This window comes from Catharus ustulatus, chromosome Z (genome assembly GCF_009819885.2).
Source record: "Catharus ustulatus isolate bCatUst1 chromosome Z, bCatUst1.pri.v2, whole genome shotgun sequence".
Classification (NCBI taxonomy): domain Eukaryota; kingdom Metazoa; phylum Chordata; class Aves; order Passeriformes; family Turdidae; genus Catharus; species Catharus ustulatus.
In genome coordinates, this window is record NC_046262.2 from 27,577,508 (window position 1) to 27,595,734 (window position 18,227).

At 45.0% G+C, this 18,227-nt stretch overlaps 2 protein-coding genes across 5 annotated transcripts in view; one reads left to right on the forward strand and one right to left on the reverse strand.

The window, feature by feature from the left end:
- The window catches only part of PUM3 (pumilio RNA binding family member 3), an 83,173-nt gene that overhangs the window by 46,450 nt on the left and 18,496 nt on the right, over positions 1–18,227 (reverse strand). For 2 of the 4 annotated variants that reach the window (XR_004420730.1, XM_033085468.1), the window contains exons 1-2: positions 7,707–7,794; positions 3,597–3,671 (exon numbers count right to left, since the gene is read on the reverse strand). The exons of 1 other annotated variant lie outside the window; for it this stretch is intronic. The gene's annotated coding sequence lies outside the window, so the exon portion shown is untranslated. Of the gene's footprint in view, positions 1–3,596; positions 3,672–7,706; positions 7,795–18,227 lie in introns of those variants that run through there. One more of the 4 variants, XM_033085473.1, reaches the window with a different exon arrangement.
- LOC117010669 (acrosin-like) lies at positions 920–8,086 on the forward strand. The gene is made up of 3 exons (XM_042780170.1): positions 920–6,220; positions 6,437–7,114; positions 7,642–8,086. Exons 1-3 carry the CDS (start codon positions 6,009–6,011, stop codon positions 8,084–8,086), a joined length of 1,335 nt encoding a protein of 444 aa, XP_042636104.1. The 5' UTR covers positions 920–6,008.

An 18,227-nucleotide genomic window follows, 5' to 3' on the forward strand; every position in this document is an offset into this window, starting at 1 on the left:
TCAGGATGCAAGTGTGTGCTGCAGTCTAGGGATTACTCCATTGTCTAATTGAAAGCCAGAGAGCCGAAGGGACAAAATGACCATGCTACAGACAAAGACAGCTGCAATTTATTTTTAAAAATTAGAGTTTTCTTGTATACATTTCAAGTATCAAAAGCAGTTAAGTGCAGAAGATCACATCAATAATGTGATGGTCTTGCCAGATTTCTGGACAGGTTTTAGGATCACCATGCAACAGCAACTGATACTACTGCTTAAACTACTTAGCCTAAATAAAACCAATATTTTGTTTTTTCCCCAGAGTTGTAAGAAAGCTTTTTTCCCCCATTCTTCCTAACTAGGTCCCCCCAAGGTTTTTACTAATAAGAAGGAGAATACTGGTTGGTGCAAAATCCAAGTTACAAAATATAAAAGGATATTTACATATTAAAAAGGGTTGTTTCATTATACAGAAACCTGCCTGTTTGGCTGCTTTTCCTTTCATTTGTGGATGGAAAGGGGAAAATCAAGGTCAACTCACTTGTTTAAGAGATTAGAAACAATGAGGGAAGCTGCATGTTAGGAAGACAGTTGCTCCCTGTGGCATCCTCACTCAGCTCAGTGGAGCACCAAGCTGGGTGGGAGTGTTGATGTGCTGGGGGGCAGGAAGGCTCTGCAGAGGGATCTGGGCAGGCTGGATCATGGCCCAAGGCCAGTGGTGTGAGCCTCAACAAGGCCAGTGCTGGGTCCTGCCCTTGGGTCACAACAACCCCAGGCAATGCCACAGGCTGGGGCAGAGTGGCTGCAAAGCTGCCCAGAGCAAAAAGGACCTGGGGGTGCTGCTGACAGCAGCTGAACATGAGCCAGCAGTGCCCAGGTGGCCAAGAAGGCCAATGGCACCCTGGGCTGTACCAGCAGCAGTGTGGCCAGCAGGAGCAGGGCAGGGATTGTTCCCTTGTATTTGTAATTGGTGAGGCCACACCTCAAATCCTGTGCCCAGTTATCGGCCCCTCACTCCAAGAAAGGCATTGGGGTGCTGGAGTGTGTGTCAAGAGAAGGGCAACGGAGCTGGAAAGGGTTCTGAATACAAGTCTCATGCGGAGCAACTGAGGGAGCTGGGGATGTTTAGCCTGGAAAAAAGGAGGCTCAGGGGAACCTTATCACTCTCAACAGCTGCCTGAAGGGAGGTTGTCGCCAGGTGGGGATCAATCTCTTCTTGCATGTATCAAGTGACTGGGCAAGAGAAAATAACCTCAAATTCTCATGGGGAGGTTTAGATTGGATGTAAGGAACAATTTCTTCACAGAAAAAGTGGCCAAGCATTGAAACAAGCTGTCCAGGAGAGTGGTTGAGTTACCCTACCTGGAGGGATTTAAAATTCATGTAGACATGATTCTTAAGGACATGGTTTAGTGGTGGACTTGGCTGTGCCAGGTTTGTGATTAGACATGATGATCTTAAAGGTGTTCTCCAATCTAAAGAAATTGTGGTTCTCTGATTCCTGATGTGTGCGTATCCCTAGGCATCTGTTATTAACAGCAAAAACAGAAATATTATATACAGTATCTTTTTCTAGCATCTGTGTTCACACTTGTAGAGTTAATTCCTGTCTCTTTATTGAACAGCCACTGTGTTCTGTTAGCTAAGGAGGGTAGTATAGCTGTAGGATTTGGGGAAGAGGGTGAGAGAGGGAAAAACAAGAAATTAGATCCCAGACATACAAACTTACAATAGGTTGTCAAAAACACTCACATGCAGCTGCACTGCACAGGCTGCACAGGTTGATCCCATAAAAATATTTTTGGTACCTAGAAACATATTAAGTGTTCTGGGAAAAATAGTTTTTTTCTGTGTTCCAACCAAATCCAGATACCCTGACTATAAATGGCACCTGTAAATGGCAGGTGAAGTGTGGCTAAACAATTCTTTCCTTTTCTTCTGTCTTTCAAAAGGCCAAACTGCAGCCTTCCTAATCTTACTTCACCTTTCCACAGACACACTATACAGCATTGAGGTGTCATTATCCCCTAGAACAGACATATGAAGACATTTCACACTATGCCTCTGAAGGAATAGATACACCAAGCAGAAAATAGGGAAAAAGGCTGATGCTAAACTTAAACTACTTTTGTAATCTTGAGCTTTCCAGAATTGGGAGTGGACCTTGTGTAAATGAACAGGGATGAGGCCACCTCTTTTACAGATCTCTTATTTTTATCGATATCAAATAAGAAAATGAAGGTCAACCTATACCAGCAGAATGTGGAAAACCAAAATTTTGATACTATCAATATGCAAATGTGCATTTGATCTATATTCTAAGTACTTCTAGTATGAAATCTGAAATTAAAATACACATACTTGAAGTAATCTTCCTCCTGCACATTACCTTCTTATCAATTAATTGAAAAGTTTAATAGGTATCTTTACTATCAGGTAACATAGGGGTGGAAAGGAGAAACGGCAAGGAAGCTCATCTCCTTGCCACAGAAGTGTGGTCTAGATACAAAACCATGGTCAAGCCTTCTAACTTTTTGAGAAGCACTTAAAAAGGGTAACTTTTAATGTTTGTCCTTATTGTTAGATCATCATACAAATCCTAAACTATAACAACTTTGAAAAAATTCGATAATTTAGTCTAAACCCTTCTGGCAATATTCTTTAATAGTGATAAATTCTGCATTACTAGTCCTATGCTAATTGTATAAAGGGAAGATGTCCAGATGGCTGTGTGTCTTAAAGGTATCTTAGAAGATATCCTTAAGGAAAAAACTCAAATGAGCACAACAGAGAATGTCAAGTGTCACCAATAACTACAAATGACCTTTTACCCCTTTCCATGTGTTTGCTATATTGTACTAGCATTGACAAGTCCATCACTAAGCCATGTTCCCTAAGCATGATATTTCTGTGGCTTTTAAATAAGTCTGGGGATGGTTATTTAATCCCTTCCCTGGGCAGCCTGTTCCAAAGTTTGACAAACCAGAGACAATTTTCTAAACTAGACCTCGCCTGGAGCAGCCCAAGGGCTGGCTCCTTTGGTCCTACTGCTTGTTACCTGGGAGGAGAGACCAATCGCCACTTCACTACATCCTCCTTTCAGGGATGGAATAGAGCAGTAGGGTCTCCCCTGCTTCCTTTTCTCCAGGCTGATCAACACAGCCTGCACCTGCTCAGGACCAAACTGTGCTGCGGATCACTCACCCCTCACACACACAGCACTGACAGTTACTGAATCTGGGGTAGGAATCAGAGAGAGGAAGACATCTTGTTGATTTGAGGTGCAGATCTTTCTGCCAATAACTTTAAAATTGAAAGATGAATTCACAAAAGGTATACTCTTATGCTTTCCAGTTCAATTCAAGCAAGGCAATTCAAGTCAAGCAAGGCAAATAATGTATATTAAATAAAACACATTTTTATTTTTTATTAGGTACATTTACTGGAGATTAATGAATACACAAACACTATTTTTTAACAACTCCTTTTTTGTCAATTTTGAAACATTACAGTATACTTCCCAACTCTTCAGAATCTGTGATTTTAGCATATTTTGATCTCCAATCAATAATTTCCTTAATTCCCTTTGGTATTTTCTTGTAAACTGAAGTACTCACTTTTTCCCCCCACCTTTGTATCTTCTCTGTGTACTGTTCTGCTTTTCTAATTGCTTTCATGTCTTCTTGTCTCTCCTGTCAAAATACATACACAGAATATTGTGTGAGTATCATTTACAAGAGCAAAATACAGGCTCTTCCAGAAACATTTAAAGAAGAAACTTTCAACACTTAGAGGAGCAACAGAAAAAAGATTCATCCTAAAATGGGATTTTATAAAAATATTCCCCATGTTTTAATAAATTCCATTCAAGTATTTTTCATCAAAGACCTTCCCAAGATGTGTGAGAACCATGTAGTGCTTGCACAAAGAACCCAATAATGGGAGAAGGCTGAGAGAGGGATTACAAAGGGTGAGCTTAGGGTGCTTTGTATCTATGTGGTACATTTGCTTTTCAGACTGGAATCAAAATGGCCTAATGCTGAGTATTAGTCTGCCTAAGCAGACTTTCTGGCATAGTCACAGATGAGTCATCAGGACAGCTTTGAAGCAAAATCATAGAGTTGCACTTGTCTGAGCCACCTGCTTTGGAACGATCTCGTGGAGTAGGGTTGTACTCTCCAAAACTCAAGATCACTTGGGAAAATGTCACTCTATTCTTTAAAGTGAACAGCAGAAAAATTATTCACCCAAGAAAGAACAGTGCTCAGCATGGTTCACATTTATTTGTCCCTGCCCTCCTTTCATAAGCTGCCTTAACAGTAATTTCACTTACTGGTAAAAAATCAAAACATCAAACCTCATCTTGCCTTCTATTTCAGCTTACCTAACATCAGCTAGAGTCTGTGAAGTATTTCTTGCCAGGCTGAAGTCTCCTTTAGTATCAAGCTCCCATTCCTGATCTTTCACCATCTCCCTAAGAAGTCAACCAGATTGGGTTTCTCGCCATTAGGCCCTTTTTATCTCCTCTCTGTTGTGTCCTCACAGCTCTTCTCTGCAACCTTGAGTTGGGTTTAAGTGGCTAAGTCTTGTAAAGGGAGGCAGGTTAGATCAGCAGAGGTGACTTCTGTAGAAGACACCAGAAGAGAGACACTGCTCCTCCCCTCCAGCGACGTAGCTCTGCTCAGCAGCTTCAATAGATTTAACTAGCTCCTGCTTTTCTATCATGATTGCCCTGTACTCCAGCAGGGGAACAAGGCTGTAGCAGCCAGACTGATGAGACTGGTATGGGATTTACTAAAGCCATGGAGATTGGCATGTGGAGCTGAGAGCAGGACCATCCTTCCTTGTCTACAGCTTCGAATAGCATGTCCTTGACTATACACCCTAGATGCTAAAACCGTCCTTGTCAGCCTGAGTCCAGAACAGCAATAGAAGCCACAGACAGCAAGGACATGGAGTCTGCCAGACTGTTACTGCAGCTGGCATGGCCAGCATGGACACCACAGCTGTAACTGGGTTGGGTCCTCAGCACCCAAACACGTGCACACTGCTCTCCGTTGAATGTTTTTTGGGAGGAACCTGGTGGCAAACTGATGCAGAGAGCAAAGCGTCAGTGAATTTTCCAAAGAGGCTGTGATGCCCCATGGGATATGTGTTCCTGTGAGCTTTTAGCAGGCAGTGCTGGAAGCCAAATGCTGCTGCCTGCTACAAGGCCTGCACACCCTGATCCCACCAGCAGAGCATTCACTGCGGCCTATCAGGAATGTCCAGTCCTAGCTTCTGCCTCCCTTCCTGCTTGGAACTTTCATGGGTGGTGAGGCACTGGCACTGTCTAAAGAAGCTGCTTTATCCCTGGAAGTGTTCAAGGCCAGGTGGGATGGAGTTTTGAGCATCCTGCTCTAGAGTAAGGCATTCAGGCAGGGGAGGTGGAACTAGATAATCTTTAAATTCCTTTCCAATCCAAACCAGTCTATGATTCTATGATGCCATGTTGTTCCTCTCCACTGCTCACCCTCCAAGGCCACTGTGCCCAAAACACTGAACCAGCTCCTCTGTGACATCAGCCCCGGCACCAAAGGTACTACAGGCATTAGTTGGCAGCTGCACTGAACGAGCCCTCACTCCTTGCACCTGATACATGTGATGAATTGGTGTTATGAATTTGCTGTGCATCCTAGTCCTACTTGTCATGTGCAAGTCTGTGCTCAGCTCATGGGACACCTGTGGGTAAGTTGCCTCAGACTCTTGGAGGGAGTTTGGACAATATTTGAGGGTTTTTTCCTGTGAGCCCCATGCAGGAGTTTCAGTTCCTTGACAGTACCCAAGCTGCAGCACAACTTTCTTATGGCACTCAAGCAGAAACAGGGGAGGACAGACATGTGCCCCGTGGGATTCCCTGGCTCAGCTGTCCATGCAAACAGTGCCATGGGTAGAGGGAAGTTGGCTGGCCTTCAATCTGAGCAGCAGCAAGCCATCAAGCAGGACAGCAATGACTTTCTGTTTACAGAGGGACCTGTGGTCTCTGGCCCATGTCTGCTTCCTACGGCCCTGCGGCTTATGACTATGACCCTGTGGCTCCAGACTATGGCGACCTGCACATCATCCGTGTTACAGGTGTCCAGCCAGGAGCCTGGGCCGGGATTATTAGCATCCAGGATCCAGACACAGGGCATATCTGTGGAGGGTCTCTCATCAGCACAGAGTGGGTTGTCACAGCCGCCCACTGCTTCATCAATACGAGGTAGGGAGCAGCAGGTAATGGGTATATCTCCACAACACCAGCAGGTACTCTGCTGGCAGAACCATGGGCTATTCCCATTTTGTTTCTCTGCATCCAATGCCTGGGGACTGCAGACTCCAACAGAGAGACTACCCAGGAGAACACTCTGCACTCTTGCCACTGCTTCCTAGAAGCCTCTAGGTCAACATTCTCAGAGCCTAAGTCATGCTAGGGCAGTCATGCATACTGCTTTCTTCTCTGTCTTGAAAGCACAGGTCAGGGTAACTCCTGTGTTGCTGCAGTACACAACCCTGCTCCCTCTCACCTCTTTCTCCCTGTGCTTCTTAGGAACAGCAACACATGGCAGGTGGTGATAGGGGCCACCCAGTTGACTCAGCTGGGCCCTGAGGTGCAAGTGCGCCAGATTAAGCAGCTACGGGTTCATGAACACTATATTCCTGGTGAGGAGAGGAATGACATTGCTTTGCTGAAACTGGACCAGCCTGTTGTGTGCAGCCACTATGTACAGCTGGGCTGTGTGCCTGACGCCACACTGAAAGTGTCGGAGCTGAAAACCTGTTATATTGCTGGCTGGAGTTCTACTGCTACAAGAGGTGAGTTCCCGAAAAGGACACGTGCCCTGAGGGCAAACTTGGCACACCAGGGAGATGTGTTGGGCTTCCCAACAGCACAGGCCAAAGCCAGAGTCAGGCTGAAGAATGTCTGCCTCTGGAGAGGTAGTCCTAGACCACTCCCCAAAACCAGACAGAAGGGGGAAAGCAGAACAACATGGTATTTGCCAGGGAACCCCATGGAAGCCCGAGGGAAGGGCTTCACCTCCCAGTGGCGGGGGGAAATGACCACAAGGAACTGCCTTATGCTCATTTCTTTCTGTGCTCACAGGTCAGAGACCAAGTGATGTCCTGCAGGAGGCTAAGGTCCACCTCATTGATGTCCAGCTCTGTAACAGCAGCCTCTGGTACACAGGGACCATCCACACTCAAAACTTGTGTGCTGGCTACCCAGTGGGTGGCATCAACCCCTGCCAGGTAGGAATGTGAGACAAACCCCTCAGCCCCCAGCAGTGCGGCCAGCCTCAGCAGCATCACCCAACACAGCCCAGGGCTGCTTTGCCTGACCAGTCACTGTCCCAGCCCCAGCTGCCCACCACTGTTAGAGCTTCCCTCCCCTTCCCCATATGCAGGTCCTTGCCCAGTGTTCCCATTGCCCCAGAGACCTGGCACTACACCCAGAATTAGCAGTCCAAAAGTCTAGATGCCAGCCCTGGAATATCCATGCTCTGCACATCCAGGATCACTGTTCAGAGATGAGACACTGCCCTACAAGTATCTACAGCACTATACAAGCCCCTTGACCTGCTGCCAGCCAAAGTTCTGGAGGCTCCAGCATGTGAGCTGAGACTTTCTCTGCCAGGAATACAGCTCTGTCAAGGGCTGTGAGAGAGAAGGAGACAGCTCTAGTGCTGACAGCAGCCACCCAACATTACCTTATTCCTCCCTTGCTCCACTGCAGGGTGACAGCGGTGGTCCTCTGGTGTGCAAAGATAACAATGCTGCCTTCTTCTGGCTCGTTGGTGTGAACAGCTGGGGAAAAGGCTGTGCAAGAGCAAACCAACCTGGAGTCTACACCTCCATTCAGCACTTCTATGACTGGATCCTGGTCCAGATAGACCTGCAGCCAGAGAGAAGGGCATCAAGATATTCTATGACTGCCCCAACCCCTCCTCAGACACCAACGCCAATACCAACACCATTGGACACGTTTAGCTCTGGCCCATTTTCACTCCAGAAGCTGGTGGAATTTTTCAGTTGGTTGCAGGAGCTCTTTCAGGCCGTAAGGAGAAAACTGGCTAGAGAAGCAGGATGAACAGGATCCAGTGTAGCCTGCAGTAGACCACAACCAATTTCTTCTGGGGCAATGAATGCCTGTTGATCCAAAGGCAACCTCAGTGCTTAAGGCCTGCTCTATCCTGCTCATGCTTCTCCTCTGTGTGCACACAAATCCTGAATCTGATTTAGTTGTGGAAGTAAAGTGACCAGATTTCACTGCTAATGGTGTTTTCAGTCCCATTCAGTCTCCCATGCAAGGCAAGAATTTCCACATCTGATACATGCAGAATTAGGCTGAGGACAGACATCAGATGCAATAGCAAAGAGCCAGTCCAAAGGACTGAAACTGTGTGTGGTCAGAGAGGACAGCAAGGGCACAGCAGAAGATGGGAATACAGGTCACAGAGCAACAGGGGCTTACAGATCTTAGAAGCAGCAGTTTTAAGTCTAACGTGTCTTAGGCTGCCTACAGGTGGAATCAGTCTGTGTGCCATGCACTGGGGAAAATGCGGACTCTTTCATGAGCCAGGAGACATGGTTTGTGGAAAGACCCAAGTTTTGCAGCAAGGATTGGGTAAGGAGCTAGACATCCAGCCACAGACAGTACAATGGATAAATTTCAATTAATTTCTATACTGTTATTTGAGGAACATGATGTACTTATGAATATAGGGAGTGAAGATGTGTTCATGTTTCACTAGAAAACATCCAATCCAGATCACCTGGAAAGGCAGAAAAGGACTCTGTTCATGTTCATGAAGGAGGTCGTTATGCTAGTTAAAGGCATTGTTCTGTCTATGTCAACCTGGTTTGTTGTTCACAGTAACTGTGTAAGTCTCTGTGTCTGTGTTGATCTGTCTGACTCTTTGGAATGCACACATGCACAGACACACAGTTTTGTCCCTCAGGAAGCAGAGCTATACCTAACAAATAGTTCAGCGCTATGAGCTACCACAGACAGTACTCACCCCTGATGTTACTTCCAAAGATTAATTATCAGACCTGCCAGGTAAAGTTTATCCATCTCAAAAAGTCTCATTGTATATATGCCAAACTGAGAATTCCTTGTTACTGTTATGAAATGCAGAATGAGTTACAAATTGTCATTATTATGGTAATAATATCATAACTAGTGGTTCTTCAGTAAAATATTAACTCTGAGTGATAGAAGAACTGTAGGGCTGAATAGCACTGAATTTCATTGCTATTTATTATCTATGCACTGAGAAAGAAAACTCCTTTAGAAAAATTATGACTAAGACCCTTTCAAGAGCTTGCATTTCATAGCAGGTCTCACTGTCTTTCAGTCTCATAAACACAGGCAGTGTGAGTTGTGAAAAAACACGATGACAGTTTTGCTAAAGCAGTTTTGCTAAAGCAGGCTGATATTATTGCTTCAACATTTTTATTGCAGTATAAGGATGGAAAATTTCAAACAGAAAAAAAAATCTAAGGATCTATTCAGCGAAGCCATAAGCCACCATTATCCAGCTGTATCACTGAGATGCCTCTATAACACAAAATCCATAGCAGTAAGAGTGATGCCAGACTGCATTTTTCTTGAGGAACTACATTTGTGCTACAAACACTCCTGCACATCTTTTTGAGGTTGTCCTATTACCACAGGAGATCCTGGCCAACACTTCTTACCTTTTTCTTTTTTATATTATACTAAACAGTAAGTTGCAAACTAAAACTACTATGAAATCATTCACTTACCAGAGATGACTGTTCCTTGTAGCTTGATGATTTTCATGTGTTCCCTACAGTGTATTTTATTATATTACATACTTACATTATATAATGCATTTCTGTTGGACATGAGGAACAATATGTAATTACATCCTTTACCATTGTAACTTGAACCCCTGGGCACTATGTTAGTAATTGTATTTTTTTTATCCACTGTTCTTTTATAGCTTTTTCCCAAAATAGTTCTTTCCCCAACTTCTTTAGGGAATCTTATTTACAAGCATGGTCTCTACTAAATACTGTTAATTTAAACAACCAGATCTGAATCATAAGAAACATTAAAGGAATGCAGTAAGATTTATTATTTTTTCTCTCACACTATATTTGCCTGCACTCTTGGACAAGTCACTGAACTGCCTTTCTAGGGTATTGTTACATACGCTTAGCAGCAGGGCAAAACACAGCACTAGCAGGGCACATCCTAGCCAAAACTAGGATAAATGCAATACATGACTTACCTGGTTTTGCAGCAGTGAATTCAGAACTGGAACTTAAAATACTAATAATTCCAGGTGCAAAACTATCATGTTTTAAATTTAAATATTCTACAAAGAAACAAAGCACATAACGTCCTTCAGTAACCCACACTGAAAACAAACATGCTCAAAAACCCAAGTAGTTTGAAACGGACTATTTTGTGTCATGATATATTTGCAATCTGAAATTCCTAAACACTTTCCCTGCATAACCAGTACCAAAAGAGGCTCTTTAGTTTACGATGCTTTTGGTACAGGCACATAGCAAATGGCAGGGCTGAGGAGTAATGAGCTCTGTTGACATGTGAATGGTGATACAAAGCCAGAAAAATAAATGGTTAAGAATAAAGATATAGAGTAAGAAGATAAGAAATTAATGGTAAAACCAAGAATTAGATACTTTTTTAAGAAAAGTGTCTTATTTCTGAAATAACAAGTTCTCATTTAGCACAGAACAACACAATAACATGAAAAACATCCCTGGATCAATTGTTCCTTGTACTGAAAGAGTGTATTTAGCACTTGTTCACTGATGCCCATTTTGTTTTCTGAAATGTCCTGCTGTTCATGCTAGCTTATTTTTCTAAAACTATGGTGACCTTGTTTTCTTAGTGATGGATCTTTACCAATAGCAGGATCCTATGGGGTATTCCACTATCCAGTAATTAATTTGAATGTCTTTGCACAGTAGTTGCAGGCATGGTCGCTGGTGACTGTCTTTTCTACTCCCATCTTCATAGAATCACAGAATCAACTAGGTTGGAAAAGACCTTAGAGATCATCGAGTCCAACCTACAACTGAACACCACTTTGTGCACCAGACACTGGCACACTAAGTGCCACATCCAGTCTTTTCTTAAACAGCTCCATGGACAGTGACTCCCCTATGTCCCTAGGCAGCCCATTCCAATGCCCAATCACCCCTTCTGTGAAGAAATGCCTCCTAAGGTCCTTCCTCCCTAACTTAAACCTCCCCTGGCACAGGCTAAGACTGTGTCCTCTTATCCTGTCACTGGTAGCCTGGGAGAAGAGCCCAACTCTCATCTGGCTACACCCTCCCTTCAGGGAGCTGTAGAGAGGGATGAGGTCCCCCCTGAGCCTCCTAAACAACCTCAGCTCCCTCAGCTGCTCCTCACAGGACCTGAGCTCCAGACCCTTCACCATCCTTGTTGACCTTCTCTAGACATACTCCGGCACCTCAATATCCTTCCTAAATTGAGGGGCCCAGAACTGGACACAGGATTTGAGATGCAGCCTCACCAGTGCCAGGACAGGGGGACAATCGCTGCCCTAGTCCTGCTGGCCACACTATTGCTGGTACAGGCCAGGATGCCATTGGCCTTCTTGGCCACCTGGGCACTACTGGCTCATGTTCAGCTGCTGTCAGTCAGCATCCCCAGGTTCCCTTCTGCCTGGCCACTGTCCAACTACTCTGTACCCAGCCTGGAGCTCTGCCTGGGATTGTTATGGCCAAAGAACAAGAGCTGGCACTTGTTCTCATTAAACCTCATACTGCTGGATTCAGCCCATTGATCCAGCCTGTCCAGGTCCTTCTGCAGAGCCCTACTATACTCCAGCAGATCAACATTCACCTCCCACTTGGTGTCATTTGAAAATTTGCCAGTGGTTTACCTTAACAACTCAGCAGCTATGATATTGCAGCCTTGCTTATTACAGAGGAGATGTGATATCTTGTGATATTACCAAGGGGGGAATATCATTAAAACAGGGTAGGTCTAGATTAGATGTTAGGAAGAAATTCTTTACTGTGAGAGTGGTAAGGCACTGGAACAGGTTGTCCAGAGAAGCTGTGGCTGTCCCATTCCTGGAAGTATGCAAGGCCAGGATGGATGAGCCTTTGAGTAACCTGAGGTCTAGTAGAAGTGGGGATGGACTAGATGGTCCCTTCCAACCCAAGCCATTTTATGATTCTATGAATGTGATTAAAACTTTCAACATTTCACATTTCTTCTTATCTAAATAGTAATAAATATTAAAATATTTAAAAATATGTATCTTTGTACATTCCTAGCAGAAGAGAATGACATTAGGGAAGCAGAATAGGTACTTGTTGTAATCTCACAAATCAAGCACAGTAATTTCACGATTATAAGCCGTACCATTTTGACTAAAGTTTTAGTCCGTACCCAGAAGTGCGGCTTGTACTTCAGAGCGGCTAATATATATGAACGATGTTCAGAAATTTCCTGACCCAAAAGTGACAGCCTGCAGCAGCCCCGAGCCGAGGCGGAGCCTGCCGGTGGCGGGGCGGCACCGCCAATCCGAACCCGTGATAGTTCTCTGTATTTTTTCAGTGTTTTCAGTCTTGTGCGGCTGTGCGGCTCCCCACCCGCCTGGCTCCCTGCTTGCCCGCCCACATGGCTGCCCGGTTCCCCGCCCATATGGCTCCCTGCCCGGCTCCCTGCCTGCCCGGCTCCCCGCCCGCCCACGTGGCTGCCCGGCTTCCTGCCTGCCCACGTGGCTGCTTGGCTCTCTGGCCACCTGGCTCCCCGCCTGCCCGCGTGGCTGCCTGGCTCTCCAGCTGCCCGGTTCCCCACCCGCCCGGCTCCCTGCCTGCCCATGCGGCTGTGCAGCTGCCCAGCTGAGTGGCTATTTAAAGGCAATGTGGATTCGTTGGAAATGCTTGTAAAATGACCACACTATTGTTACTATCTTTTTCCACTTGTTAATAAAACTTGCAGGGTAAGCTGCCGCAGCTATTGTCTGTATCTTTTTTCACTTGGAAATAATGTTTCCAAGGTCAGCACCTGCCAGTAAGCCCCGCGATCCCAGAATTCTATTAGTAATTGGCAACTTTGTGAACATTCGCTGTGAACGAAAGTGCGGCTTATAATCGGGTGCGGCTTATATATTGACGAAGACCTAAATGCTGCTGACACCCGGACATGCGGCTTATAATCGTGAAATTACTGTAATTTAATCTTTCCTACTTTTACTAATCCTGTTTCCAGGATGGAAATCTTGGCAACAATATAGAGAAGGATGTGGGAATTGGGGTTTAGGAGGTGCAGGGAAAGGAGCAGGTAGGAAATCAAGTGCTGCAATGTGATTTTAGTCAACGATAGAGTCTCTTTGGGGGTACAAACCAAAGTGAAAGCAAATGCCAGCACTGAAAAACAGGCTACCATTACCCAGAGAATGGGTGTCTGGAGGGCAGCCGGACAAGCTGCCTCCAGAGTGTCTTGGAATGGCATTGACTCAGCAGGGAGCTGAGGAAGTTGCAGAGAGGACAGGCACACCAAGAATGACTGAAGCAGTTGGCACTGGGAGGGCACTTGCCTGGGATACAAGGGGGAACCCTCATGCTAAGGACCTGCACCTCTTTCAGGGGTAGGGTGATCACATCTATTGAGGGGACAGGGTTGGCAGGAGTGCTGGGGTCCCATTGAGGGTCCCAGCAAGCCCCGTTCCTCCAAAAGTGGGGGTTGTCACAGACCTGAGGGTCCTGATGAGCCCAGGCATCCCCCTCAAAAGATGTGTCATTACCCTGCTTGTCCCATTGGAGAAGGAGTGTCACCACACCATGGTCTGAGGCAATGAGGCTAAGTCATTGTCCCCAAAGTCCCACCAAATCCAGCATCCACAGGAAGACAGTTCTTATGGAGTGGGGTGTCCAGGGCCATGGTGCTGCCATTCCACCACACAACGGCAGCAGTCTGTGGGCCAATACTTATCCCTGCACCAGTCACCATCCCCTGAAAATGTCTCCAGGTCTGCAGGGCAGTAATCACTCCAGCCCTCTCCCAGGCCAACTGGTCTCCCTTTCCCCAAGCCAACATACAGCCTGGCATCTACCTTACAGCCCCATATCAGGGAGCACCCACCACCAGCAGCCAGCATTGTGTTGTAGTACAAGATCCAGGCTTGTTCTCTCTCCAGAGTAGTTATACTGACCATGTAAAAAACCAATCATAATAAACAAGACAAAACCTCCCACACTGAGGAAACAATTCCCATCCTCCAAGCTTCAGGGCTAGGATGAAGTCCCTCCTGTCCCCTGAAGTCAGCCCTAGTGGAAGGCGGAACACTTCCCCTCAAAACCTCAGAAGTCCTTGAGGTGGCTGTAAAAATCCCACCTGCTGAGCTTGCCCACAGAGGCGAAGCTCTTGAAGTGGAACTTCAACTACAGCTCCTTCTTGAAGTCCATGTCGTCTCTGGGGCCATGGTCTTGGGGTCTGAGTGTCTAGACACCATGACCCAGCCAGCATCTGCAGCACAGCTCTCAGCCCCAACTCATTTGGGGCATCTGTCGCATTCCATTGTGGAGGGGAGCTGCGAGTTCTCTCAGTAATGCATGGTCGGGAATGAAATTAGCCAAACCACGCAAACCTTGTATCTGTGGTCTGTTTATTGGAACGAAAAGGAAAAGAAGTTGCCTAAATGAAAGAGGGGTAAGAGACGGAAAAGGAGGAAGGAAAGTGAAGAAATGAGAGAGAGGGGGGAGGGAGAGAAGGCAGAGACGGAAGGGGGCGTTGCCACCAGCGAGCCAGACAAGCGCTGGTACTTAGCGCGCAGGCGGCGGGGGTGTGCTGGCTGGCTACCTGAGCACAGATCGGAAGGAGCCTCTCTCGGAGAGGATGCATCCCTGCAGCAGGGATGGACGCAGCGAACAAGGCAGGGACGCAGCAGGCAGCAGGCAGGGCGTTGGTCAGGGACACAGGGCGGCAGGACAGACGCGGGGGCGGGCAAGAGCCGGCGTGGGCAGAAGACCCAAAAGGCAGGCTGGGGCCAGAGCAAAATGCGTAGGACTCAAAGAGTCCTGACTCAAAAGCAAATTTCGAAAAGTCTCAAAAAAACAAGCCGCAAAAGCACAGTCTCAAAAGAGCTCCAAGCCAAAAATCCACACTCAAAGAGCAGGTTTCAAAAAGCCCCGGGCGCTTGTTACGCAGTTACTGTTTATGCCCTTGGCCCCTCCCAAAGCCTGCTGCTGGCAGGACATCATTGGCCCAGTCCAACCTTTCGCCATCTGACTGGAGAAGCCCCTCTGGGGAGCTCATTGTGTCTCCTCCTGCCTGTCCCGTGAGAGATGTTACCAGGCAAACTCCTCCCAGAGATAAGGATTTTCTAGTTGCCTCCTGCAGTGCAATCCCTCTCCCATGTACCTCTGATACCCATTTTTGAGGCGTAACAAAACTAAATTGGCTCCTCACAGCACCCATGATGTCTTATTCTGTCTTCTGTCTTTTGATTAACAGACAGCAGCTCTCAATATGTGTATTTGCCTTTCTGTCTATTCATTCAGAACCTTTGTGATCTTTGTTCTGGGTTAGGACTCCCCTAGTGTAACTGTACAACTAACATCTTCAGCAGGTGGAGTAAATTTACACTCTAGTTTGCATTATAGGCCTTAATTTTTAGTTGTTTTAAAAAGATTAAACTTTTGTTCTGGAAAGTTCTTTGTTTTGTGTTCTCGGACTGTGTACACAGATTGGGAATTCCCAATGCTCTCTATTCTTCTTATCAGAAATGTCTTTAAACCCCACAGATAAGACATCCCTTCCCACTCAAATTCTGGTCCTCCATGGTATGGCAATGGCTTACTGCCCTCCAATCTGTATCCAGTTCTGGCACAGGTGACCATAAGCTATTTTCCTTACTGTGATTTCTATAGGCTAAGCAGTGAGATGGATTTTTCCTCCAGTGTTCTTCCTGTTCACAAACTTCCAATGGACAAATTTCAACATGCCTTCAAATTCTCAGAAGCTGACTTTGCAATTTGTAAATATATTATTTTAGTGTAGCATCTGGACATAATCAAATGTTTACAGTGAAATACATAGAATGTCCAGTACAGCTGACATTATAACTTGCCTCATATGTCACCCTTAAACTTTACTTACTGTACTGTTTCATCCCCTTACAAAGCCGTTAAAAAGTGTAGTTAGAAATGGTTTTCTGTTCCTACACTGTTAGTTGTAAGTGAATATTTATCCATTATTTTTCTAATCATAATGCTGATGAATAAATGTAATAACAGATTTATAAATAAAGATAATAGTTAACTAAATTACAGAAGGTACCACAGGTGCAATTACAGGAAATTTACATAAACTGAAGCAAAAACACTAATAGAAATAAGATCTAAACAGTCCACTGGCTGATACTAATGAATAAAGAAAAAAAATGCCACTGCTTCAACATAATTATTTGAAATATTGATCAAGATGCTAAACAGCACTGATTTAAAGCTAATGAACATTTGGAATTCCAAATCTGGTCTTCAGGAACAAAACCTGCTGTTGTGATTTTTACATTTTGGGAAAAAAAGTCAATGCTGTTATGCTTTGTTTATTTTTAAGTGGGACAGTCAAATATTGGGGAAAGGCTATACTCCTTTTGTCATCAGGAGCACCACAACATAGTTATATTCCTTCTACCAGCTGGAATCCATGGCACTTTTATTAATGTCATACACTTGTGGCAGTGAAAACACTAAGCAGTCCAACAATTTAAAGAGTTGTATTTAATAAATGATTTATAAATAGTTTTCAGGTTGAAGGTGAGAATTAACCTTTTTGAGCCTTGTAGCATTTTGGCCACTGACCTCAGGTAGAGCCAAAACATCACTGAGACCATTAAAATACAGTTCTCTGCTGTAAGTCTGCCGATGACGAATGGACCTGCAGGAGACAGGTCAGCAACAGACTATTTGATAAGTAGGGTACACACCAACTTCTCTGGCACTTAAGGATGTTTCTTCATGTTGCTCTTATCCCTGCTGGCAATTTGTCTAAACTAAGAAGCCTTGCCTGTTACAGACGTCCAGGTGTGAGTTTTGCTTCTCCTCCTTTATAGTGGGGAGTGCAGATATATCTCTGCTTCTTCCTTTGCAAGCCTGACAAACTGTTCCTGACCTCCCTTGTCTTTCTGGCTTGTTGCTCATCCAACTTGCGTCTCTTTTTTCCAGGGAGAACACATGACCACACATCAGCTCAACCAAGAAATGCCCTGCACAGAGATTACCAAAGAGTCAAGTCCTTTATCTACAAGCATTTACGGCCTACCTTTTGATTCTTGCTCCTGGGAGGAAGAAAACCTGAAACAGGATATATTGTACACTAGCTAGTTCGGGGGTCTGAATTCAAATAGAGAATACAGGTTAAATTACGTATCCAAGGCACCACTGTGACTGCTCCATTAAAAAAAAAAATTACCTGAATGTTTTATCTTCTTAGCTATTTGGGTTTTCTAAACTTGGCAAGTTTGGCAGCAGTTCTCTGGCCACATTAATTGTTTTTTAAAATCTCTCACTAGTATTTTCATTTTTTTAAAAACTAGATTTTCAGCTTTTTGTAAGGAAATTGATAGAACTGCAACAGTTAATGGCACCAAATAACAATCCCTTTCTTTTAAAATATAATGTCTCACAGTTTTTCATCCTTCCCTCTGCATTTTGGCAGATGCCTCTTGAGATGGTACAGTATGCTTTTACAGGACTTCAGTGTGCTGGAATAATGGTGCTAGGGGTGGAGAAAGCATTCTATTCATCATCCTATCCATCCATGTCTGTCCGTCCATCCATCCATCCATCCATCCATCCATCCATCCATCCATCCATCCATCCCTTGGGTCATTAATCTACTAGTCTACTTTTACATCTCCAGTTACGAGTTTGAGGGCACACTATTACTCAGAAGCGGTTGACCTTTAAGAAGCTTAAAGAAAAGTAATTTAAATCAGCCAACAAAACTTGAATTTGGCACTGAATAAGCCATTGTGCTTCTGCTTCTTGGTACCTGCATAGATGGTGGCAAACACAATTTCTTTGCCATGCAGATGCCATGCTGGCAACTTAGCAGCAGCATAAACACATCACAATACACAGTGAGAAGAGCTATGTGGGATCTCATTAGGCAGAACAAGAGGCAGGGACATTGCATCACCCCTAACTCCGCCAGGGTGTCACAGGTCAAAGTGAACTCTGCTTGC